A 25,927-nucleotide genomic window follows, 5' to 3' on the forward strand; every position below is an offset into this window, starting at 1 on the left:
CGTTACAGGTGTGTGACATTCTTCTCGGTCGGCTTGTTTTTTGGTTTCGGCAGCAGAAATGCGAGGGCTGCACAAACTGAAACATTTTGATAATTATGTTATATAATAATCATTATCGATACCTATGTGCTTAAATAATATTTGAATGAAGGCTACATAAAATGTAAGGTAACATACATAACAACATCCCTCCAAAGAAATAGAAGGTAACTTCGCATGCAGCGTTGATCAACAGCCCGGCGATATTCGTGCCCACTATGGAACCTATCCGTCCGACCATCATGGAAAGACTTATGGCCATTCCTCTGTAAAAAATATAACATTCTTGAAGCAATATAATATAATGTCTTGTGAAACGACTATTGTGTCTTGTAAATATAATGTCTTGTGCTCGAGCTCTTTTTGAGGAAATTAATTTTAGAAATGGTTATCGAGTCAACCGGGGACCCGAGGGCCGAGAGCTGGCAGCTACCTTGGGCTAAGAATTAGTTAAAGAGGTAATGCGCCAGTATCTTGGGTAGGTATAATGTCTTGCTGAGGTCGTCTTGATGAGGTTTTAGATTTATTTAATTTATTTTAGTTTTTAATTTAATCTCTTTTTTTATTTGAATTTATAAATTATTTTAATTGAGATTAAAATTTATTCTATAGAATTATTGTAAACTAGCTGATGCCCGCAGCTTCGCCCACGTGGATTTAGTAGGGTCTGAAATCCCGTGGGAACTTTCGATATAAAAAAAAATTACGCAAATCGGTTCAGAAATCTCGGAGATTTCGGTGTACATAGGTAGAAAAACACAACTCCCTTTTTGAAAGTCGGTTAAAAAGTAGCCTATGTTACTCCCTGACCGATCCTCTACTTGCCTGTGAAAACCCCGTAAAATTGGTTCAGCCGTTCCGAAGATTAGCCTTTTCAAACAGACAGACAGACAAAAATTTTAAAAACGTGTGATTCAGTTATGGCATCGTTTAAATAACCATATGAGCTTAATATTAGGTAGTTATTTCGAAATTACAGACAGACACTCCAATTTTATTTATTACTAGCTGATGCCCGCAGCTTCGCCCGCATGGATTGGTCAGATCCCCTGCAGCATCAGGATTGAGAAGTTGGACTCCAAATTTTTTATGAAACAATGTCGCAAAGTTCCTCTATCGATTAAAAAAGAAATGACGCAAATCGGTTCAGAAATCTCGGAGATTTCAGTGTACATAGGTAGAAAAACACAACTCCCTTTTTGAAAGTCGGTTAAAAAAGTAGCCTATGTTACGCCCTGGTCAATCCTCTACTTGCCTGTGAAAGTCCCGTCAAAATCGGTTCAGCCGTTCCAAAGATTAGCCTTTTCAAACAGACAGACAGACAGACAGACAGACAGACAAAAATTTTAAAAACGTGTGATTCAGTTATGGTATCGTTCAAATAACCATATGAGCTTAATATGAGGTAGTTATTTCGAAATTACAGACAGACACTCCAATTTTATTTATTATAATAGTATAGTATAGATAAAAGTATAGATTAAATTATAAAAAAAAAAGAAACAGCGTCTTACCTCAAATTCGTAGGATACATTTCCACAGCGAACGCATTTACAGGCCCGATCGCAAGTGCCATGAGTGGAAGCGAGGAGAGCAATATCGCAAACAATACGTCTTGGGTAACCACATTGATGAATATACAACACAAGCCTATGATCAAATAGACTAAGATCAGTAGGGTCTTCTTTCCCAGTAATTTGATCGTACTACTGACCCCTAGAGCGATGAGAGCGCAAGAAATGGTGGCGATCGTGTTTATCATAAACGTAATGGGTTGTATCGAGTCATCGCATACTGCGTTTTTCACGGCCGTCTGAAAAGTTAAAGTTCATTGAAAAAAGTTGATGAAAATAAAGTATCTAAGTATGTAACGAGAATCTGATTAGATATAAGCGCACGCCTCTAACAACTTTTCGTCTAACTTTGAGATTCTGTGGGATTTTTCTCTTAAACGTAAACCCCCAGTGACTAAAGCAGCATTTTCCGAAATTCCACTAAACTGAAGCTGGGGCAATTAATATTTTATTTTATGAAAGCTACAGCCTCCCAAATCTATTATTTTCCATAATTTTCAATACAACTCTTTATCAAACAATGCAGGGAGATCGTTGAGCTCGTGTAACTTTGAAAGTGTAACTAGTTACATACTTAATTATTTTACTTATAGTACAAAACAGACACATTAATTTATCGAGGCCCGAGGGTGTACGTGAGTTTGAAATTTTGAATGTATTAAATAATAAATAATTATTATGGAGTGCGCTCCGAATACACTACTTATGAGTTAGTACGTAGTTTGTAGGGGACCAAAAATAATTAAATAAATTCAGTTAGTGAGCAGGTCGGAAATAAGAAAGACTAGGAAAAATAAAAATTATAAACGAAGTATAAAATACCTACCTACCTCGTTTAGTCTTTGAGCAATAACTCCACACGCGGTCAAACCGCCACTGTTCCCTGTCAAGACTCTGTTGAGGACATCTGGTAACCACATATACAGGCCATTCACACTAAAATAAAAATAAAAAAAACACAGTTTAAATAGAAAATCCTTCTAATATTATAAATATGAAGGTTTGTATGTATGGATGAATGTAGGGATGTTTCTCACTCTTTCACACGAAAACTACCTACTGGACGGATTTGGCTGGGAATGGAGATGGATTATACCCTAGATTAACACATAGGCTACTTTTATCCCGGAAATCAATGACTTCCCACGGGATTTTTAAAAACCTATATTCACGGGAACGAAGTCATCAGCTATTAATAATATATAGGAAGCGGTGGTAACCTAGTAGTGAAGATTTCGGTCTCCTATTCGAACAGTTCGGGTTTCGATGCCAGGCATGCAGCGCTAACTTTTCGGAGTTATGTAATATGCGTTTTAAGCAATGATTGGTGAATATTGATATTGAATATTGAAGAATATTGTGAGAAAACCTGCATACCAGTAGCGTCGTTTTAAGCTTTGGTTTTTACGTCAAGTCATGCCCAAAAAATTCCATACTCTGGCGCAGGTAGTGATATAAATAAAAGGGCAATGGCATTATAATCGCGCGCAGCGGTGATATTCCGAAAAAGGAATCTTGCCAAAATATCTTGCAAAGCTTTAAGTATCATAATTATGGCGGTACTACCCGTCCATATTCTCATCACGCGCAATTGTGTTACACAATAAATTCTGCCAAGAGGAGGTCCAAAATATACAGGGTGTTTGTATATAATGACGAAACATACCCATGATACTTTGATCTGATAAGAAGAATGCTGAAGTATAACGACGAAATAAAATTATAAAAATTTCCATACAAAATTAAAAAAAAAAATATGTCTAAGTTTTCATGACCCTAACTCACTAAGATCGTTGGCTCCACCTATTTAAAGATTGGCAACGAGTCTTAGTGAGTTAGGGCACGTCAGGGTCGTGAAAACTGACATAAAAAAAAGTTTTTGTATGGAAATTTTTAAAACATAAAAGGGATGTAATAGGTACCTAAATTGTGGGTTGGTAGGTACATATCTACAAATTACCACTACTTAGCAACCCATATACTTACCTACCTAATTATTAACAGAAGAACAGACAAACGAAACAAAAACTTTTAATTAGGGTTTATTGAATCCCTAAAAGTACTACTTACTTAAATGCTAAATTAAAGAAATATTTTCCAAAAAAAACCATTCATTTGAATTCAACCTACTCCTGAGGTCAAACAAGAGGTTTCTTTCAAGGTTCCTTTTGTTCAGGGTACCTATTCATGTTTCTAAATAATCATTGGTCTATTCAGGTTCAAACGTTTAGCGTTCCAGTACGAACGTACTCGTAGAAACTGATTAGGAGATGAGTTTTAATAAAATTTTCACGTTGCCCTTTCAAGTTTGCCTGCTTCCATCTTATTTTTGATATAGGTAAGTATATATAGGTAGAGAGAGAGCCAGCGCGTGCCAGACCTGCGTTATCTTATACAAGTTGAAAGTTTTTTTGCGAATTGTCTCCAACACAGGGAGGAACTAAAATACATATGATGAAAAATGGTAACCTACGTTGCAAATAATCCGAAAAATAGGGTTCCGTTTAGAGCCATCCATTTCACATACGGTGGTTTAACCAACGGCACTGTTTGTTTCACTAGAGACTGCACGAAAGAAGGCTTTTCCTTTTGATCCTGCGCCGGTAATTTCAATCTTCTTACCTAGAAAAATTTTAAAAGATCATATTTTATTTCTTTCATTAATTTCATATCGATTAGAACATACATATCGTAAGAACTTTGATATACTGTAGCTAAAAATAAATGTAAAATATACTCGTACCTACTATAGTTTACCTACTAGGTAGGTATATCTAATTGTTTCTTTATGTACAAATTTGCGTACGCTAGTATCCACCTACCTACCTGTACCTAATAATATGTGTATACAATGTATTGGTATTATGCTAAGTGTGGATTTACTTAGGTTTTTTAGAAAAGTATTCCTTTCTATCAAATTAAATTTTTGACAAGCGTTTAGAGTAAGAGCTTTATGCTCGTTGAAATCTTTTGAATAGTAAGGTGTAAAGAAGTAACAAACACACGGACATACTTCGATATAATTCAATATTAAAGAATGAATGTAATAGGTATTATTATATTTCATAATAATATTATTATGTCACATTCGGATTTAAGACTTTAACTAACTGAAAGTCTTAGCTACCTAAGGAACTATTTATATTTTCAGAAAATCTAAAATACATACATAAAGAATGATATGGTTTTCTTGGGATAGTAATGCCGTGGGCCCCAAGACTCTTCCGGATTTATTACGGCTAAGTATAGCTAGTTACTACGGGATTTTATAATATAGTAGAGCTTTACGTGCTCCCCGAGGCGCGGATGAAACGAAAAAGTCAAATTCGGAACTCGAAAGTTGGTCACCCATCCAGTTACTGATTTGGGGCAAGGTTGCTTAAGCACTGCACTAATACTGTCGCCACTAGGCTATACCTCGCTTTATAAAATAATAACAAAAAAACGATTGACTCGTCCTTACAGGATAATTTTCAGCCGGTTGCAGTTTGTTCCCCGAGTATATTTTCCTCAAGACTTGCAGCGACTCGTCGTGCCTGCCCTGTGAGACCAGGTATTTGGGGCTCTCTGGACCGAAGGACAACATAGCGGCACTTATGAGGAAAGAGCTCGAGTATAAGATAGCGAGCAACCTCCAAGGTCGGAACTCGTACAAGCCAAAGTTGACTCTGAAATCGAGTGGTAATATCGCCCACGCCAATACTGAAAATGATAAAGATTAAACTAGGTAGCCAGTAGCCAGTAGGTAGCCTATTGGCAGAGTGCTATTGGTTTTCAAGGTTCAATGAATCCACTTCTATCTAATGCGCAGTAGACGGATCATTCCGAACAAAGTTTTTTGCAGGCACGTTTGTGCTTGCAACTTGGTGGCTATAAGGGGCATACAAGCTTCATTAAATATGCTTTTTGTTCGGATGGGAATTATAGCCGTCCTATATATGAGTACATTTAATTCAATGGTTCAAGGCCTTGCCTAAAAATTGAATATGTGATATAATACTGAACTTATGGATTTAACACATCACGCTTCAAGTTACCTTTAAAACGTTCGTGGTTCTCAAGAGGAAAAAGTTCATTCTTGAGGAAAAATCCTTAATTTTTGTATCTTTCAATGACGAACTACTGAAATGCCAAACTACGAAATAATGAAAGGTCGTAGAGGTAAAATATCATCATCATCATCATCATCATTATCAATTGATAGACGTCTACTGCTGCCCGGCTAGCATGGGCAGTAGATAAAAATTATATCCACCGATGTCATAGAAATCAGTGGATATAATCGGGGATATAATTTTTATCTACTGCCCATGCTAGCCGTGCTGGACATATTATTATGTCTCTTGTAAAGCAAGTGATTTTTAATAGAATCGAAATAGTTGAGGGCATAATCCACCACACCACAACGAATCGCAAATCGGCAAATCCAGAATCTGCGCAATACCGGTTAAGGTATTTAATTAAGGTTATTGTATACCCAATTGTTTTAAACACAACCTCCGAAAAGTTAATTGCATTTTTGATAATGTATAATTATTTAAAAAATGAAATGTGCAAATGCAAGCCAAGGTATCTGTCCAAAATAAATGAACTTAGAAAATGACTTACAAGGTACCATGGCAGCCCCAGATATTTGCATGGCATTGATGATGGACAGTGTAATATCTCTGTATCGTGCTGGCAATATTTCACCGATGAAGGAGTATGGCACAGCAGCTGGACAAGCTATGCTGAAAAAATCAGTCAAGTGTGAGTCGGACTCGCACATGAAGAATTCCGTACTATCGTATGAGACAACACTTTTTGTATATATTTCATAGCGGCCATTTCAAAATTTTATTTATTTATTTATTATTTTAAGGTACGCCCACAGCATGTTCACAAAACACTTAAAAATACAATAGTATAGTCTTATTCAGTGTGACACACCACTTACGGTAATTACGGTAATTTTTATAAGGTGTTGTTATAGCGGCAATTAAAATACACATTCTGTGAAAATTTCAACTCTCTACCTGTTACGGTTCATGAGATAGGTACAGCCCGCTGACAAAAATGACAGACGGACGGATGGACGGATGGACAGCGGAGGCTTAAGGTCCCGTTGGCAGTTGGCACCCTTCAGCTACGGAGGCCTAAAAACCATTCATTCATTCATCATTCAATCACAAAAATCGGGCAGGCATTGCAATGCCTCTTTCAATTTTACGAATCGCGCGCCGACGACGAATTTTACGAAGTCTTGACACAAGTGGCTATAAGTGTAAGTAATTTTTTTCAACTTTCATCGAAAGTACGATGAAGGAACGCATGGGTAAAGAGCAGACAAACATTCATTTTTATAACTAAGAAAAATATTCTTTTACAATTCTTTCATCTCATAAAATGAATAACAATATCCTGCGTTTTAATAGTGATCTTTCTTTTAACAATATTTTATATTGACGGCCCAACCCGCCATTCATCTTCGTGTTAGGTTATAAAATACTCTACCAAAGTAATATGAGGTTTCTCCTACTGTCCATATGCATAGGTACATACTGATCCAAAAATATTTTATCGCTGAGATACAACAAACATAGAAAACAACTCGTCTACAATTCACATATACATCGAATTATTTTCGCATTTTATTCTATTAGATCACTTGATCAATTTGCCTAACAGAATCGCCTGTTGATAAAACCGTTTTAGTTCTACAGAACAATCACACGGTCAGTCTACGGCAAAATCCATCTTGTACCAGCTCCTATCTAATTTATTTTTTATATTGACCTTTTAAGTCTTATCATGTGATTTATGAGTACAAGCTTAGTGATTTTTAAAAGAGAACAACGCACTGTTAATATTACTTATTATGTTTTACGACAAAATTTATTACTGGTGTTCCAATAATGAAAAGTTTATATCTATTTATTGGTTTGATTAAAAATGGGAGGTAAAGTCATTGAAATAGCTATTTTCGTAGAGACCTACAGAACAAAGCTTTTCAAATTCCTAGTACTTAAGTATTAGCCCCATCACCAGGAAAGCTATTTGTCATATTGTGTCAAAACACTCGATCCAGACTCCAGAGAACCAAGCCATCTTGTTTAAGAAAAAAACATGACTATTTTGATATTATAGTGGACCGTGCACGCTCAAAGATCTATGTATGGTAAATACCTGAATATGTTTTTATAATATGAACAAGGAAGTAGTTATAAATACATTAAATCACGACACGGCACAGACTGGGCCAAACCGGGACATGAGCTTAAAACTCGGTCAACTTTTGAGCGACTCAACACAGTTTGTAATTCAAGTCTGCTGGCGCAAAGGAAGCCAGCGACTGCCGCCCACATCCTGCATTGGTTTCGCCTTTTTGACCGAAGCTTAATGAAATTTTTCTTACCATAGAGAGGATAAAAATTTGAAGATAGTAAAACTAATGAGATCAGGCATGAAAGCTGCGAGTATGCCGAATACACCCGCGGCAACTGAACTGTAGATAACCATCCACTTTCTCCCGCGCGTATCCACGAGGTAGCCCCATGGGAATGACGTTAAAACTATACCTGAAAATAAGAGAACACAGAATTTGAATAATTTGAAACGGGTAATTGGTATTAACTGCAAATTAATAAATTCCTGTTTTGTTGAACTACTTAATTTTTATAGTGTTACACCAAAAATCAACACTCAAACTTAAATTGTGCATCAAAACATTGTGCAGATGAAAATAATTCTAATTGCTTGATCCCACAAGCGGTTCTAGCGGATTGTAGCAGAATAACCTTGCAGCTATTCCTTATGCAACAAAGTCTATGAGGATGTGGGATTCAAAGTAGTGCGAATCGCGAATGTAATGACCCTCATCAATTTGAATTTTGAACACATTTTCGAATTTTTGTATTTTTCAGATTTTTCCTTTAGGTAGGTACTTGTATCTTTAAAACCTACCTAACTGCTTTTTTTGCTTTCATGATTCTAGGTCAACCCTATAGGTTTTTCTTGATATACACAACAGACGGACAACGAAGTGATCCTATAAGGGTTCCTTTTTCTTTTGACGTACGGAACCCTGAAAGAAAGAGAAATAGAGAGTTATTATCATACCGATGTAAGGAACGGACCCGATGAACCCTCGCTGCGAGTTCGTCATCTGAAGGTCACATTTAGCGGCCGGCAGCAGGAATGAGTACCCCACCGGTTCGATAATAGCGGCTATCAGGAACATGGACAGCGTTAGACTGTATTTTATGCTATACCACCCGATACCTGGAAAAAATTAATGTACTTATACGATGTTTTTTAAGCGAAATAGAAAATTGTAGCTACTTAAGTTTAAATGAAGATGATATTAATATTACTACTTAATATTTTTATATTAGTTGCCTTATCTTTCCAACCTAACAGAAAAATATACCCACTGGCAGATATACAAAAGACGTATGTACATATTAAACATTTACAAAACACATAAATAGACAGCCATTTATAGTTAGGTATATTACTTATATTATACAGAAAATAATAAAATTCCATAGTAACTTTTTTTTCTTATTCATTTCAATCCACTTGCAAACTTTACCAACGAATTAACTCTTCGTAATTTAACAAGAGGTTTTATAAAGGACTTAAATTAAGTGCCTTCCTAGGCACTTATTCTCAGCAATTATAGGTATACAAATTAGTTATCAAAGTATTTTGATTTCGATAAATCAGTTCGTTTTGGATCGCACCAAGAAAAACCGGACATCGATTTTTGCATAATTAGTACGTAAGTAAATGAGAAACTTGTTGAAACACCTAACGAAAAACCTGTGAGTGAACCGGCAAATCTAAACGCACCTAGTATTAGAATCGTCGTCTATTTTATGTGTTTTATAATATAAACTAGCTGATGCCCGCAGCTTCGCCCGCGTGGATTGGTCAGATCCCCTGCAGCATCAGGATTGAGGAGTTGGACTCCAAATTTTTTAGGAAACAATGTTACAAAGTTCCTCTATCGATTAAAAAAGAAATGACATAAATCGGTTCAGAAATCTCGGAGATTTCGGTGTACATAGGTAGAAAAACACAACTCCCTTTTTGAAAGTCGGTTAAAAAAGTAGCCTATGTTACTCCCTGGTCAATTTTCTACTTGTCTCTGAAAATCCCGTCAAAATCGGTTCAGCCGTTCCCAAGATTAGCCTTTTCAACAGACACAGACAGACAGACAAAAATTTTAAAAACGTGTGATTCAGTTATAGTATCGTTCAAATAACCATAATGACCTTAATATGCGGTAGTTATTTCGAAATTACAGACAGACACTCCAATTTTATTTATTAGTATAGATAGGAGGTATAAAGCATACCTGACAATTCTCCATAATGTTCTCAAATGTTTGTGAAGACACCCAATCCACATTTGGAAAGCGTGGTGGACTCTCGGCTTCTCATTCTGAGATGTCAGATGAGACCCATATTGCATTGGAGTAGGTAGTGAGCCAGCGACGGGTTGTTGTTGATGATGATTATGTTTTACAGAATAAAAAAAATCGTAAGATATCGTTATTTAGCTTACCTGCCACATTAAGTGCTTGATCCAAATCCACTTCATTATTTCCAATTTCATCAATTATTTTTGATACTGTATTTATACTTTTCTTCACCATTGTATTTATGATATCACAGACTCACAACAAGCTCACAACTTATTCATTCGATGATAAAAAGCAATTTGCTATTCTCTTCTTTTGTGAAAGCTTGACTTTTAAATCTGACTTTCAGGTCATAATAATAGAGATCACGTAAATATATCTTTATTGACTGTAGTAATATATGAGTAAATTATGATTATATTGATGCTTGCATTGCAATGCCGCACGACACCTTGCACGTTATATTTTTTTTTTTAGTTTACAAAGTTTTAATTCAAATGAAAGATGTGCAAATACAAACACTATTTTTTAGTAAGCTACTTATAAGTAGTAAACGATAAGATTAAGTATAAGTACGCAATACGCATTGCTTAGAGTAGCTTCACGTCGCAACTAACAGAACTTTGGCGAAAAGATATTATTAAAATACAGGTTTGCTGTTCAGAGCTTAGGGTTCCGCAGTAAAAAAATTAATCATAAATTTTCACTTTAAATATTGTGTATGTTAAAGACATTTTATGCAATAAGATAAAGTTCAAAATTAAAACTTGAATAGTAATCTACTCTTTTTAAAAATTCACATGCAGATTGCAGATGGTTCAGACCTACGTCTATCTATAATGTATACAATTCAGTGACTCTATAGAATACTTAGTCATTTCATGAAATACCGACCTTGTTTTGGCAAAGTAAATATAAAACATGCAATCTATCGTTGACCATTTAATACATTTCCTAGACGTTGTATACAATTTCTATTTTTTCAAATAATGGGCTTGGCCCCGGGCTGTAGCTAGACCCAAATTTAAGGTAGGGCAGTATTGGTTACAGGTAGGGCGGAAGTAAAAAAATTATCATTTATGGGGGGGGGGGGGGGGGTTGTTTTATCCTGGTCTTAATAAAAGAGAAAAAGCACCGGCCAAGTGCGAGTCAGATTCGCGTACCGAGGGTTCCGTATTCAGGTGTAAAAGGGCTTCACCTGTACATTCTAAAATAGATTTTTATTTATTTTTACGCATAATAGTTTTTGATTTATCGTGCAAAATGTCGAAAAAAAAATACCCGAATACGGAACCCTCGGTATGCGAGTCTGAGTCTGACTGGCATTTGGCAGGTTTCTTTAATTAAATACAGATAAAAAAGCGAAAGATAACCAGCTCAGCCATAAATAAATATTTTTTGTAATGTTTTTTTCACGGAAAACAAAGTTTCTAGGGGAGTTTTAAAAACGTGAAAAGCGGACTAATACAATAAGAGCGCGAGCGAAGCGAGCGTGAAATTTTTGATATATTTGCAAAAAAATTATATTTTTAGTCAGTGAAGTTTGCTATTCAGGCCCATCTTTTCAAAACCTACATCTAGCCCAGGCTAGATGTAGGTTTTGAAAAAAAAAAAAACTTAGGCAAAATTTGGTAATATTCAAAGCTTGCATCCTATAGATATTATATCCTGAAAAATCAGAGTTCCCACGGGGTTTTGAAAACTCAAATCAATGCGAACGAAGTTCCAGTGATCAACTAATACAACAAAAGCGCGAGCGAAGCGAACGCAATTTTTTTGATATATTTACAAAAAAGCTTGATAAATTCGATTTTGAGGCCTATTGATTGCAGTTAAAGTTAAACACGTAGATTCGCACACTGCAGTGCTAATCCTATGGTCGCTACAGATACAAAAAGTTCATATGTAACTTTGAACGCCTCTCGTTGCCTGTATAAAACTTGCAATGTATTTTCCATTTTGCAATCTATGATATGGGGACTTCCCTCTGCATCACAGATATACACCCATTGCTTCATGTGATGGCGTTTCAAATGCCATCTATACACAGAACACAGAATTATAATATGAAGTGAACGTCACAAACTGTGGTGTTCGTTCAAAAGTTTAGATAGGTACCTTACGCTACAATTTCTTTTATCTCAAACTATGAACAAACAATTTAATTTTAATAATTTATCTTAGTTTTTGGTATTTTTAAGGTAGGGCATTGTGATTTCAAGGGGGTAGCTAGGGGGGGGGGGGCATTGTGGGGCAATGCCCTACCCCCCCTAGCTACGGCCCTGGCTAGGCCAGAAGACTCGCTTACTCTCCTCGCGCTTTACAATAACACTCTAGGGGTAAGACAGATAAGACTGCCTGGAGTCGGGGTGCTGAGATTTCGTTCTGGGCCACGAAGATCCGAAATCCCTATTCTTCTCAGAATAATATGGAGCTAGCTCCGCTACGCTGGCCAAGTGGGTTTGGCAGACTTCATACACCTTTGAGAACATTATGGAGAACTGAGAGTTCTCCGTTGATGCATGAGCATGTAATTGATGATGATGAGCAAGAAATATCTACAGCAAAATCAATTTTATTTCTTATTCTACCATGACTACGGAACCCTATCATTAGTATTGCAAAAACTGACGGCAGTGAATTATTTAAAGTAGCAAAGCGGCATGCGCTGAGATTATCGGCAAAACAACTTCCCTGGCGACTGTGATGACGTGATCATACATTTTGCTCTTCTCTTTTGGAGCATCAAAGGCGTTATTATTATCCTCAGCGGGTTGATTCGCTAACAGTGTCTAACACTACATACCTAGCAACGGAGCTCATATGATATATGCTGATTCTATTTACAATGCTACTTCAATGAGTGACTTTAAAATGATTTTTCGTAGAAAACTATCAATAAATTAATAATAAATAAAACTGATGTCTGTTTGTAATTTGGAACTTATTTCTGTTATTTGAACTGTACCATAACTGAATCACACGTTTTTAAATTTAACGGGCTAACCTTTGGCAATGTAGCCGGGATCGACGGACATATATTTATATGCCAAATTTTCCATGTGGATGGTAAAGTAGGCATAGGTAGATTAGTCATCCGTACATTTTCTTAGTTTGCGTACTTTATATCTTAGATAATATTATACTTATAAGAACTAGGCAAAAAACAGGTATAGGTAGTTACGCACCTACATTAAAACAAACGATATCCACTTTGTGTAAAAATTATAATAAGTACTTTATTAACTAATTAATAATAACTACTTTATGGCTTTGGCGACAAGGAGATTTAATATTTCGCTAATTTATACGTATCAATTTTATTTCCTAAAGATGTGTTATGTCATTCTGTGTCTTCTCGGTCGGCTTGCCTTTTGATTTCGGTAGCAGCAACGCGAGGGCTGCACAACCTGAAAAAATTGTAATTGGTGCATGTTAATACTTACATTAAAAAGATGCATGCGAACCAGTGGTGCAGTCTTGAAAATAATATCGTCATTTGTTCTAATATTATTAAGAGGAAAGATTAGTTCGTTTGTTTGTAATCGATAAAATCTGAACCTACTGAAACGCGTTTTAATAATAATTATTCACCATAAAAAAGCTAGGTGCTTTACCCAGAAGTAACACATGCTATAGTAATCCTAATAATATTATAAATGTGAAAGTGTGGACGTTTGGATGTTTGTTACTCAATCACGCAAAAACTACTAGACTGATTTGGCTATGGAATGGAGATAGATTATACCCTGGATTAACATAAAAGCTACTTTTTATCCCGGAAAATCAAAGAGTTCCCGCGGGATTTTGAAAAACGTAAATCCACGTGGATGAAGTCGCGGGCATCAGCTTGTATGTTATATTATGTACTTGTATAGTACCTACATAATATCTGAATTCGTTATAAAGAAGATGAAGGTACGTACATATCAACATCCCTCCGAAGAAATAGAAGGTAACTTCGCACGCAGCGTTGATCAGTACCCCGGCGATGTTGGTGCCCACTATGGAGCCTAGCCGTCCGACCATCATGGAAAGACTTATAGCCATTCCTCTGCAAGAAAAACATTACATTCAACAATAATTTAACAACATAAAATTCTAGGATTCTATTTAGACTAGGTACTTCAAAAGTTGTTATGATGATATAGGTAATAATATGATATAGGTACTTCAAAATTATATATAATCTGAAGTTTTACTTAATAATTCATTTCTATTGATCTTGTGCTTTATCCGGATTCAGTTTAATGATAGTTTTACGAAAAAAATGTCATAATGTTATGATTTCTCAAACAAATTTTTATAGACTACCGCTTGGCTGCAGGATCGTCTGGCAAGTGGTGATGCAGCCTAAGGCCGCTTTCTGATTAGTCGGCACAGCAGCGGCTTACCTTAAATTCGTAGGATAAATCTCCACAGCAAAGGCGTTTACAGGCCCGATCGCAAGTCCTGTAAGTGGCAGCGAGGAAAGCAATAACGCAAACAATATGTCTTGAGTGACCACATTGATGAATATACAAAACAAGCCTATTATCAGATAGACTAAGATCAGTAGGGTCTTCTTCCCCAGTAATCTGACTGTGCTACTGATTCCAAGAGCGATGAAGGCGCAAGAAATGTTGGCGATCGTGTTTATCATAAACGTCATGGGGGTGATAGAGTCGTCGCATACTGCGTCTATCACGGTCGTCTGAAATGAAAAGTTGAGTAAAAAGTGATTGATAAATATAATCTAAGTACAATACTGAGAAATAGACCACTTATTAGCGTGCATATCTAAGTACTTACAGCTCAAACCACTTTGACTAGAAAATTATGATATTGCAAGTAGGATTTTCCAAAATTCCATCCAAGCTAAATCTTAACAGCGGGGTGATTATATAACCCAGTGTTAAAAACTGAAAGATGGCTGCCGTATTTTTTTTTTTATTGATTTTCCTAAATCCAAAATTTTTAGAGCTTTTAATATATTATAACCTATTTCAAAACTCACCAGAAAAAAAATGTATTATAATTATTTCCACAAAATACCAATTCCAAAAAATGTACCTAATATTTTTTGAAGTGGTACCTACTTACTATATTTTTATAGCTTATTTTGAAAAACATTAGGCATAATATGCAGCCGAAAAAGTATTGGCAACCTTAGACAAGAGCCTGGTGGTAAAAGTTTTAGGATCGATGCAATATTTGAGTCAGTTAGTTACTAGTTAGGTACATACTTGCAAAAATGATTACCCACATAAAATACAATTCAATTGGTACAGGAAACTAGCATGGAAGCAGGAAAAATTAAAATTATTAACTAAGTATGAATACCTACCTACCTCGTTTAGCCTTTGGGCAATAACTTCACATGCGGTTAAACCGGCGCTGTCCCCTGTCAAGACTCTGTTGAGGACATCTGGTAACCACATATACAGGCCATTCAAGCTAAAAAATTAAAAAGTTATTTAAGTTACGTACGTAAATATAACTAAGCAAGATAAGTTAGGGTGCCTCTTTGATACAGTTATTAAACGAGATTTAAAGTTGAAACACCAAAAGTCCGACTATTCTAGGACTAAACTAAACTACTGAAGGAACGATTCATATCATAATATGTATATGAAATTCATATAATATCATCACACTAATATTATAAAGGCGAAAGTTTGTATGTGTGTGTGTGTGTGTATGTTTGTTACTCCTTCACGCAAAAACTACTGGACGGATTGGGCTGAAATTTAGAATGGAGATAGATTATACTCTGGATTAGCACATAGGCTATTTTTTATCCCAGAAAATCAAAGAGTTCCCACGGGATTTTTAAAAAACTACATCCATGCGAACGAAGTCGCGGGCATCAGCTAGTATGTATATAAAACTATGCATACACACACACGCTCATACACATCCACGACACCGACACACACACACACGCTCACGCACACGCGTACATAAACGGACATTATATTTTTAATCTGTTTTTATAAAACAACAGAAACGAGAACACATTTATGATATACGTTTCACTTAAAATAAATAACCCTTTCATAAAGTGGCATGCACAAGGTTCGAAGCCAATGTAGGCTTTATTTAGGCAAGTAGCTATTTATTTTTAGGCAGAACCTAATGGAAACTGAACATTGATGGCATTATGTTATTTCGAATAGGGTAAGCAGTGCTTTTCCGCCTCTACAGCCTGCGCGCCTCTGCTTTCATAGGCGGATAAAACAAGAAAATATTTAACATACTTACGTGGAAAATAATCCGAAAAATAGTGTTCCGTTTAGAGCCATCCATTTCACATACGGTGGCTTAACTAAAGGCACTGTTTGTTTCACTAGAGACTGCACGAATGAAGGCTTTTCCTTTTGATCCTGCGCCGGTAATTTCAATCTTCTCACCTGGAAAATTTTAAAAGATCATTATTGTTTCTTGTAAAGTGCTGCAGGAGTGGCGTACACAAGATGTATTCAGCGTAGGTACCTATTTTCAGGCCGAGCATAATGAAAATGACTTAGAATTGCGCAATTTCAACTTGGGTCGTTAATCAGTATTTATTTATGACTATGTCGTGCACGCCACTGGCTGCAGAGTTATGTAAGTTCTTTGATAAACTGTAACTAAAAATAAGAGCATAAATAAATATTGTACTTAAAATATTTAACTCGAAAAATACAAGATGTCTTTATTTTGTAATTGTAAATTGTAATAAGTAGGAGCCTTTTAAACTAGCGCTTGATATAATATGTTACCTAGTAATAGGATAGTAAATATAATACAATAATATAAAAATGTATGACGTGTCCTTACAGGATAATTTTCAGCCGGCTGCCGTTTGTTCCCCGAGTATATTTTCCTCAAGACTTGCAGCGACTCGTCGTGCCTGCCCTGTGAGACCAGGTATTTGGGGCTCTCTGGGCCGAAAGATAACAAAGCGGCACTTATGAGGAAAGAGCTCGAGTATATGATACCGAGCAACCTCCAAGGTCGGAACTCGTACAAGCCAAAGTCGACGCGAAAGTTGAGTGGTAGTATCGCCCACGCCACCACTAAAAATATAAAAATATTAAACTAACCTTACATTATTTTACACGGCCGTTGGTATTTATCTCTGCACGTGACGACTTTTCCGCAGTCAACGGGTGTTTTACGAGTGCACGTCACATAAGACATATCCGCATACACTAGCTATGTAGTTTGCGAGTATGCAAAGATAAACAGGTTTAATTGTATTGTGCTTGCAGTGCGTTTTAGTTGCATCTGACGCGTTTGAACTTTGAACTGCGCCTGAAAATGTCTTCTTAGGGCCGGCGCACATATGGCGGAGCGCAGCGCAGAGCATGCCCGCGAAGTTTTCTAATCGCATGACACATTACGCGAATTTCTACCAGAATGCTGAATGCGCGAGTATCCGCACGGATGCATTGCGAAAACATTTGTTGTATTAGGCTGGCTTCAAATTGAAGTGCAAGCGCACCTTGTAGTAATAAGTAAATACCTATTATAATTGGTGTCAGAAAAAAAACTTTATCTTAAATCTATGCAGTGGTTGATTTGAAGTGTTATAAAGTAGGTAACTTTGGATGTGGTGCGGAGGTATCTGGTGCCACCGTACGATTGATTCGAAAGTCAATCTTTGACTTCTGGCCCAGAAAGTATAGTAGGTACAGTAGTAGTAGTACCTCGTACAGACACGGACCGTCCGTCTAATTTTGTTTCGTTGAATTTGTTCCTAGTTCCTGCTAAATTCAAGAAAATAAATATGACCAAAAGTCGCTTTGGTTAAGGTTCTCAGAGATATTGTGTGGCTTCAAATAGAGCCGATCCCGGAGTTTTTGAAAGCTGAAATTTTGCATGAAGTTTCACTTTATAATGTAAGAAAAGAAATAAAATGTAAAGAATCAGGTTTGATTTTCCGAAATTCTTACGGGACCGATGCCGCGAATGGTCGCTAGTTCACTTATAATAGATACTTTAAGTACAGTTTCCGTTTACTGTAATAGGCTTGAGCCAGATAGTTATGAATTAGTATGATTTATTAGCTAGACATCCACGGCGAAATGTAAAAATACAAAATAACTTACAGGGTATTATGGCAGATCCAAATATTTGCATGGCATTGGTGATGGACAGTGTAATATCTCTGTATCGTGCTGGCAATATTTCACCGATGAAGGAGTATGGCACAGCGGCTGGACAAGCTATGCTGAAAAAATGTGATACTCATAATGACTAACCTAAATTATCTATTTTAATAATATTCTGATCCTTTAGCTATACACTAACTGATAACTTGCGGTGATTGCCTAGTGGTTAAAAAAGATGTCGGTTCGGGGGTTCGATCCCGGGCAATGCGCCTCTAATTTTTTGGAGTTACGGGCGTTCTAAGCAATAAAATACCATTAGGTTTAACGGCGAAAGAAAACATCATGAGGGAACCTGCATGTCTAAGAGTTCTCTATAATGTTCGCAAAGGTGTGAAAAATCTGCCAATCAACACGTACCTATGTCACCACTGCTTGCTCTGTTTTTCAGGTATGATTATCGTCAAGCGCAAACCTATTACACAATAAAAAACCCCTTATTAAACCCGATCGACGTAAAATTTTAATATTTCACCGCTTCTCACTTTCCGGTCAGGATTCACGTCATTTTGACCGAAGCTTAATAAAACTTTTCTTACCATAGAGAAGATAAAAATTTGAAGATAGTAAAACTAGTGAGATCAGGCATTAAGGCTGCGATTATGCCGAATACACCTGCAGCAACTGAGCTGTAAATAATCATCCACTTTCTTCCGCGCGTGTCCACGAGGTAGCCCCACGGGAATGACGTTATAACTATACCTGGAATTACAGCAAAATAAAGATTTGAATAAAACTTTTACAAGGAAAAAATTAAAATGCAAGGGTAATGCGGGTCCTAGCGGATTTAAAATAAGCTACGACTTCCACACAACGAGGTTTTTCAACGCTTTAAACTTTTTATGTCATAAAGTCGACCAAGAAAATAAAGGTAACCTTTTTCGTTCTGGGAATCTAACCCGGGACCTCGTCATCCGTAGTCGAACATGTTAACCATTTGACCAGCGAGGCAGTCATTAGATAGTAGATACCTACCGATGTAAGGAATGGATCCGATGAACCCACGCTGCGCGTCTGTCATCTGAAGGTCACATTTAGCGGCCGGCAGTAGAAATGAGTATCCCGTCGGTTCGATAAGGGCAGCTACCAGGAACATCGCCAGCGCAAGACTGTATTTTATGTTATACCAGCCGAGGCCTACAAAAACACATTACCTACAAGTTATTGTAGTCAAAAAATAATGTAAATGAGGATGACCATGACTAATCATGTAATGCAAAGATTTACATTTTCTTTCAAAACCTATTAGGATGTAAAAAAAATACACGGGCACATAATATTTACACCACGTGCACACACAAAACAAATTATATTATCTAGTTATAGGTAATTCTAATTATCTATACAGGTTGTAATATCAAAAACTAACACAATCTAATACCAATAACCATTGCCTTATACTTGTAGTTTTTCAAACCTGCAATGTAGGTATATACAGCGTGCAAAACTCGGGGTCAATGATCCCGCGTCACCTATCTATTAATATTTTTCGCGGGTTTTTGTGGTATTTTACCAGTAAGTACTATCACCTATCTTCGTTTCCAGTAGCAAGTTACCAGTTCACCGAAAATATGCCCATTTCTAGATAAGTAATTTTATTTTCATTCTCCATTAGATAAAGAACTGCAAGTCATGACTTTTTATATGATTTAAGACTTTATGATGTATGTATGTATGTAGGTATGTAGAGCCATTATTCTGATGTTGACGAATCCTCAAAAATATTTATAAATCAAAGAAGTATCATATCTATACCTATTGCCTACCAGCTATAAAAGCGCTGACAGTCCAGTGATGGCCTCCTATTCATGAATCCGGGGTTCAATCCCAGTCGCGCCCTTCTAATTTTCAGAGTATGCGTTTTAAACAATCAAAATATCACTTGCTTTAAGAAGAAAAACATCGTGAAATCTGCAATTTTCTCAAATGTTTGTACCTAGTCTGCCAATCCGCACTTGGCCAGCGTGCATAAATCTTTTTTATTCTGAGAGGCATAAAAATACGGGCTCTATTTAACACACGCGGCGCGAACGGCCGCGGGAACTGCGAATCACGAGTGTAGATGTTGTTTACGCCTTCGCGTTCGCGCTTCGCGCCTTTCCCCGGTCAATGTCGGTTTTTGGTCCGCGACATAGGGTTTCATCCTTTGTCACGAACAAGACTGTGAAGATTTGCGAGTGTGGAGGGACACAGTTCACGTGTGAATCGCGGCATACATTCACGGCGTGAAATAACGGCGCGACTTCACGTGCGAGTGTAGAGCCGGCTTTAGACTTAGAGCTACGAGCATACATTTATATAGCTGATACCTATGTATTTGGTTTACATTGCTAATACTATGATACATTAAATCTCTAGACATTTTTTTTGTATTTTATAATATTTTAACTCATAAACTAAGTATACCTACGTCGGTACATTATATACAAGAGCTAAGAAATGGATTACATAATATTGCCTTTACTGATCCCGAGATAAGTTTTTGTTTATATAATTTACGGTTATATAATACCAAATAGCTCAGCGTATGCCTACATAATTTACTGTTTGCTAAGTGATATGATTTGTCTTGAATATAGTCTTAAATTGATAACATGATTAGTTGCGTAGAAATGTGTTTCACTGCTATTAAATATTATAAGATCACCACCATTTTACTTATATTTCCTACTCCGTCATAACTATCGGTATTATAAATTATGCGAAATGATTTGTTTGTTAATTTGTCCTTCAATGACGCCGCAACGAGCAACAGAACGACGTAATTTTCTGCATGGATTTAGATAAAAACGAAAATCGAAAAGTTCCCACGGGATTTTAGGAAACCTAAATCCACGTGGATTAAAGTTGATAATAAAAGGATTAACTGATATAGGTACATGTAAATAAAGTAGATAGATAATACAATCAGTATAAATTAAAATTGGGTCAGATCAAACTAAATTGTGATATTTTAAAAAACCTGTATAAAAGTATTACGGCCAACAATTTATGCGTGTTAACGTGTCACGCATTATCTTCGTAAAAGAAACCGAAACACTTATACGAAAACCGCACTCATTCAAGTTACGAAGCAAAATAAAAATAATTAAAAACACTACACTGCTGAAAACGAACTAAAAATTAAAAAAATCATATTGTTTTTTTTTGAAAGTTTATAGCCTTCACATACATCCAAATCTATTCAGGCATTTAAAAACTCTGGTGGAATAAAGAAATTCGCATACATTCATACATACATACATACGTGAATCAACCCTTAAAAGATTAGGTATACACTTTTTGGACATTCTGTAATAAGTTATTGTGCTAGGACCTTGGTGCCTAAGTACATCTGGAGTATTTTTTAATTTAAACGTTTTTTAACAGTCGCAATCTACGTTTGTCTCTGTGTTCATCCAAGTTTAACTTCTTGATATTTCATTGTTATTTAGAACGTGTCTTGCCGGCTTTCTTCAGTTGAATCTGCTTTCATGTGTGTGCGATCCAGTGCAAGTGATAGTCTTGAATGAAAACATTTAATAATAGTATACTTATAACAATACTACTCTATAACATTACTTTACTTAAAAAAGCCATAAGTTGATCTAAACTCTAAACACAATAAACATTTTAGTATCAGCGTGGCCTACCTGAAAAATATCTTATGGAATTTGAATTTCACGAGTAAAGTTAGTAGGTACCTATCTACAAACGTTTTTACTACGTCGATGATTTTTACGTTCATATTTTATCAGTAGAATACGTAGTAGGCATGTACTAGGTAAAAAGCCTACGTAATAAGTCTATTGCAATCTTATCCCTTTAGATGTGGTTCATCAAGGATTCATCCAAATGAGTAGTATAAAGTACAATTTAAATAATAATAAGTATATATAAGTTTGTACACTTAAAAATATTTGAACTGAATCTTCTAAGAGTAACTCGGCAAAGAACAACTCGGTAAATTGCAGCCTATGTTCTAATTCAGGGTATAATCTATCTCAGCCAAATCGGTTTATTAGACTTGTGGTGTGAAGATGTAAAAAGGTGAATTGCGGTTTTTCAAAATCCCACGGGAATCATGGATTTTTACGGGATAAAAATAGTCCGTGTGGTAATTCAGCGTATAGTCTATGGCCGTGCTAAGTTTCAGCCAAATCCGTAAAAGTAGTTATACGTGAAGGAGTAACAAACATACACACAAACTTTCGCCTTTGTAATATTATTAGTGTGATTCATTCATCGATATGGTTTAGCCGGTTGCGTCTTATATTGTATAGGTAGGTAGTTATTTTTGACAGGCGTGAAGTTTTATGTAGTTTGTGTTTTATATTAGTTAGGTCTATAGATTCATGTTTATTTATTTCATTATTATTCCAGCCTATACACGCGATAGTATTATCGTGCTATAAAAAAACTGGATCACGAAATAAATTAAAAAACAAATCGTACGATATCGCCGACATAAAGTACAAGTAGCTTACCTGCCACATTAAGTGCTTGATCCAAATCCACTTCATTATTTCCAATTTCATCAATTGTTTTTGACACTGTATTTATATTTTCCTTCACCATTGTATTTACGATATCACAAAGTCTTTTTGTACCACTTCACTCACAACGTACTCATTCGAAGATAAAAGACAGTTTGCTTTTAATTTCTTTGTACCTATAAAAGTATTTAGTGAACTGATAGCTTGAATTAATCGTACATATTTTTATTGACAATTAAAAAAGATATAAGACTATTATGCATATTGCATATACTACAAGTATTATAATATGTAAGCCATTTATCAGTTGATTATGTGTATGTAGGTATTACTTCGAGTAGCTTCAAGTCGCGACTAACAGGATTTTGTATTGACGAAAAGGTTTTATCAAAAAAATTAGGTCTAGGTAGGTACCGTTAAGAACTTTATCAGCAAGTTAAACAAATCTAGCTTCTTCGTCATGACTGTTTAAAAGCTGTGTGTATAAATTGTTTTATTCAGTAGCTCAACTTCAGCTTTTCCAAGACCTATGACGAGCGTAAATTCGATGTTTACCAACGCAGTGTTCAAGTTGGCGACATGTTGATTGTTTTGTAACGAACATACAAACAGACGAGAAAGCGAGTCAGTATAAATAATAAACGTGGCAAAAAGCATGCCGAGAGCATATCTGTGTATCTTTGTATCTGTCTGTGGCATCGTAGCTCCTAAACTAATGAACCGATTTTAATTTAGTTCTTTTTGTTTGAAAGGTGGCTTGATCGAGAGTGTTCTTAGCTATAATCCAAGAAAATCGGTTCAGCCGTTTGAAAGTTATCAGCTTTTTTCTAGTTACTGTAACCTTCACTTGTCGGGGGTGTTATAAATTTAATTTACAATTGTATAAATGTAATGTGTAATAAGTTAATGACAATAAACAAAACAATAATATTTGTAACCTTTACTTTTACTAAAACTACAAAGTATTAAATAATTAACTTAAAGATACTTAGTTATGTATGTGAATTTTAGTCCGATACACTAATTAAGAGGGCACTCTCCGTCACTCGTTTCATACAAACGTAGTTCCAATTTCATTTGAATATTAAGCAACCAAAGTCCATGAAATTTTGCAGACATATTCTAGAAACTAATATCTATGTCTGTGGTTTTCCAGATTTCTGTTAAAATATTCGGTTTCAAAGTTACGCGGTCTTAAAAATTTACATACAAATCTTTGAGCCTCTGTAATTTTAAAACTACATATTTTTAGAAAAATCTAAAACACTACAGACACAGATATTAGTTTCTAGAATATGTCTGCAAAATTTCATGGACTTTGGTTGCTTAATATTCAAATGAAATTGGAACTACGATTGTATGAAACGAGTGACGGAGAGAGCCCTGTTTAACAGTTGCATATACGGACGAATGTCGTTGTATATACCGAAGGTTATTGCAATTAAGATAGGTAGGTACTTATTTAGGTTATGTATGTATACTTAGCCTTTTTAAATTCAAGAAATTGTAAGGTGCAAACAAAACGCAATAGAAATGCCCATACGAAATATTATATGTGTCGTGACTTGTAATTATTTGAAAGATACCATGAATATTAAAAAAAAATGCGTGTAACGATGAAATTCAACTCATTGGCTTAGGGGGACAGACGACATCAAACGAGTCGTAGGGATTACTGGATTGGATTGCTGGATAAGTGGATTACTGGATAAGTGGCGCCGCAAGATCATGGCGTGCAGATGTCTCTACAAGAGAATTATTCACCTAATTCTTGGTTGTAATTTTATGGTCAAACAATAAAAGATTTATTTATTCTCTATCCGTTGACGTTGATATTGATCCGTTGATGGGGTTTCAAAATAACAAGTATTTTTTATTATAATTAAATTTTTTACGAAAAAATTTGTTTGTGTATGGACCCGTATACAAAATAAGGCAGTCTTGCAAGGCTTTTTTTGCCCAGTATCGCAGTTTGTGGATACAGTACTACTAGGAGATAGTACTTGGATAGGAACTATCCAGGACGGTCTATACAATAGATCGAGAAAGGTCAACGTGCCAACTTTGTTCGTTCGTTAATTCAAAGTAGCAGGAAACATCATTACTATGTAATAATACAGGTCATATAAGTTATGGCCCCTATAATGAGGATTTTTGCAACATTTTCTTTGACATACCATAATATTCAGAAACTTTAAATCGTTTATGAAATGTACCTAACTTCTTTGCATTGATATCAATACTGTTTGGGTAAGATGTACTTACTGGCTTGGTGATATTACCGGTTAAAGCCTCATTTTCAGACTGGTGCGATTTTTGTGCCGAGTGTATAATAAGTATCTATACCACTACTATGCTTATTTATTTACTCCGTGAAAGTTACTACATCTATTACTTATACATTTTGCAAACATTAAACAAAAACTATGATCGTTTATTTTTCTACTTCTAACTTCTGTTATCTTAAAGTTGTAAATTATTACATTTTGTTACGGTGATAAGAGCTATTTTGGAATTTTATGTAAATATTTAGAACCATGACGTTTCCACCTTTAACTATATTACTTTAAAACTATTACGTTTAATGGACCTTGAAATATTTAGGTTGGCCGAATTTGGCTTCGTATCTTACTATGGTCCATGGGTCCGAGGCCCGAGCGTCTGGCCTCTCTATCGAAATATAGATAGGTACATTATCGAAAGAACGAGCCTTGGAAAAAACCTGCGGTAGCAATTAGACGCTGAAGATATGCTTCTCAGGCACCTCCGCGTGTTACGATGAAAACCTTACCTGCTTTAACAACAGACTCTTCGTCACTAATTCCATGTTATACTCAATAGCTTGGTTCTAATTTGAAAATTAATCAATCAAACTTGATGTCATTTTGTAGACATGTTCTAGAAACTAATATCTATGTCTGTGGTTTACAGGATTCCATCCGTTCAACTGATTTTGACAAAATTTGGTATAGCTTGCATCCCGGGGACGGAAATAAGAGCTACTTTAAGTTGAGATCTATAGAGGGCACTTTGACTTTGCTCAGACTAAGACACTGCTAAAAAGAGATCTAAAATAAATAATAGCATAAATCTGTCTCGTTTAACTGAAACTTAAGTTTGAGCAAAGTCAAACTGTGCTCTATAGATTTCAGCCAAGTCCCGGAAAATCAAAAAGTTCCCACGACATTTCTTTAAAATTTAAATCGACACGCGACGTGGAGAAAGTTATTATCAAACATTTGGTATAAAGACAGTTTAAATCCCGGGTACCTATAGACAACTTTTTATCCGGGACAA

The 25,927-nt window shown here is 35.8% G+C and overlaps 3 protein-coding genes across 6 annotated transcripts in view; all 3 read right to left on the reverse strand.

Moving 5' to 3' along the window:
• On the reverse strand, nt 1-24,498 carry LOC123869695 (synaptic vesicle glycoprotein 2C-like). 2 transcript variants are annotated; one of them, XM_045912687.1, is made up of 11 exons: nt 24,495-24,498; nt 10,164-10,274; nt 8,712-8,873; nt 8,008-8,170; nt 6,222-6,343; nt 5,077-5,315; nt 4,087-4,235; nt 2,444-2,549; nt 1,554-1,852; nt 178-305; nt 1-76 (listed from the first exon to the last, which is right to left on the reverse strand). In XM_045912687.1, the coding sequence occupies exons 2-11, from the start codon at nt 10,252-10,254 to the stop codon at nt 3-5; spliced, it is 1,533 nt and encodes a 510-aa protein (XP_045768643.1). In that variant the 5' UTR covers nt 10,255-10,274; nt 24,495-24,498; the 3' UTR covers nt 1-2. The 2 variants fall into 2 exon arrangements, with proteins under 2 accessions (XP_045768643.1, XP_045768642.1); XM_045912686.1 differs by lacking the exon at nt 24,495-24,498 and having other exon boundaries at nt 10,164-10,292.
• Nucleotides 13,229-25,927, reverse strand: part of LOC123869692 (synaptic vesicle glycoprotein 2C-like) — a 13,179-nt gene continuing 480 nt past the window's right edge. Inside the window, exons 2-11 of the mRNA XM_045912685.1 lie at nt 22,622-22,806; nt 19,131-19,292; nt 18,695-18,857; nt 18,096-18,217; nt 16,822-17,060; nt 16,264-16,412; nt 15,351-15,456; nt 14,415-14,713; nt 13,947-14,074; nt 13,229-13,430 (exon numbers count right to left, since the gene is read on the reverse strand). Coding sequence (XP_045768641.1) covers nt 13,348-13,430; nt 13,947-14,074; nt 14,415-14,713; nt 15,351-15,456; nt 16,264-16,412; nt 16,822-17,060; nt 18,096-18,217; nt 18,695-18,857; nt 19,131-19,292; nt 22,622-22,712 — 1,542 coding nt within the window. The 5' untranslated portion in view covers nt 22,713-22,806 and the 3' untranslated portion in view covers nt 13,229-13,347. The remainder of the gene's footprint in view (nt 13,431-13,946; nt 14,075-14,414; nt 14,714-15,350; nt 15,457-16,263; nt 16,413-16,821; nt 17,061-18,095; nt 18,218-18,694; nt 18,858-19,130; nt 19,293-22,621; nt 22,807-25,927) is intronic.
• The window catches only part of LOC123869686, a 7,478-nt gene continuing 6,813 nt past the window's right edge, over nt 25,263-25,927 (reverse strand). For all 3 annotated transcript variants that reach the window (XM_045912675.1, XM_045912676.1, XM_045912674.1), the window contains exon 8: nt 25,263-25,424. The gene's annotated coding sequence lies outside the window, so the exon portion shown is untranslated. The remainder of the gene's footprint in view (nt 25,425-25,927) is intronic.

The sequence above is a fragment of the Maniola jurtina genome, chromosome 11 (assembly GCF_905333055.1).
Source record: "Maniola jurtina chromosome 11, ilManJurt1.1, whole genome shotgun sequence".
NCBI classification, from domain to species: domain Eukaryota; kingdom Metazoa; phylum Arthropoda; class Insecta; order Lepidoptera; family Nymphalidae; genus Maniola; species Maniola jurtina.

Coding starts and splice junctions, on each gene's coding strand:
- LOC123869695 (XM_045912687.1), bottom strand. CDS start 10,254: ATGGTGAAGAAAAGTATAAATACAGTATCAAAAATAATTGATGAAATT. Junction 8,874..10,163: donor TCAAGCACTTAATGTGGCAG/GTAAGCTAAATA, acceptor AATTTTTTCCAG/GTATCGGGTGGTATAGCATA. Junction 2,550..4,086: donor TTTTTCGGATTATTTGCAAC/GTAGGTTACCAT, acceptor TTTTTATTTTAG/TGTGAATGGCCTGTATATGT.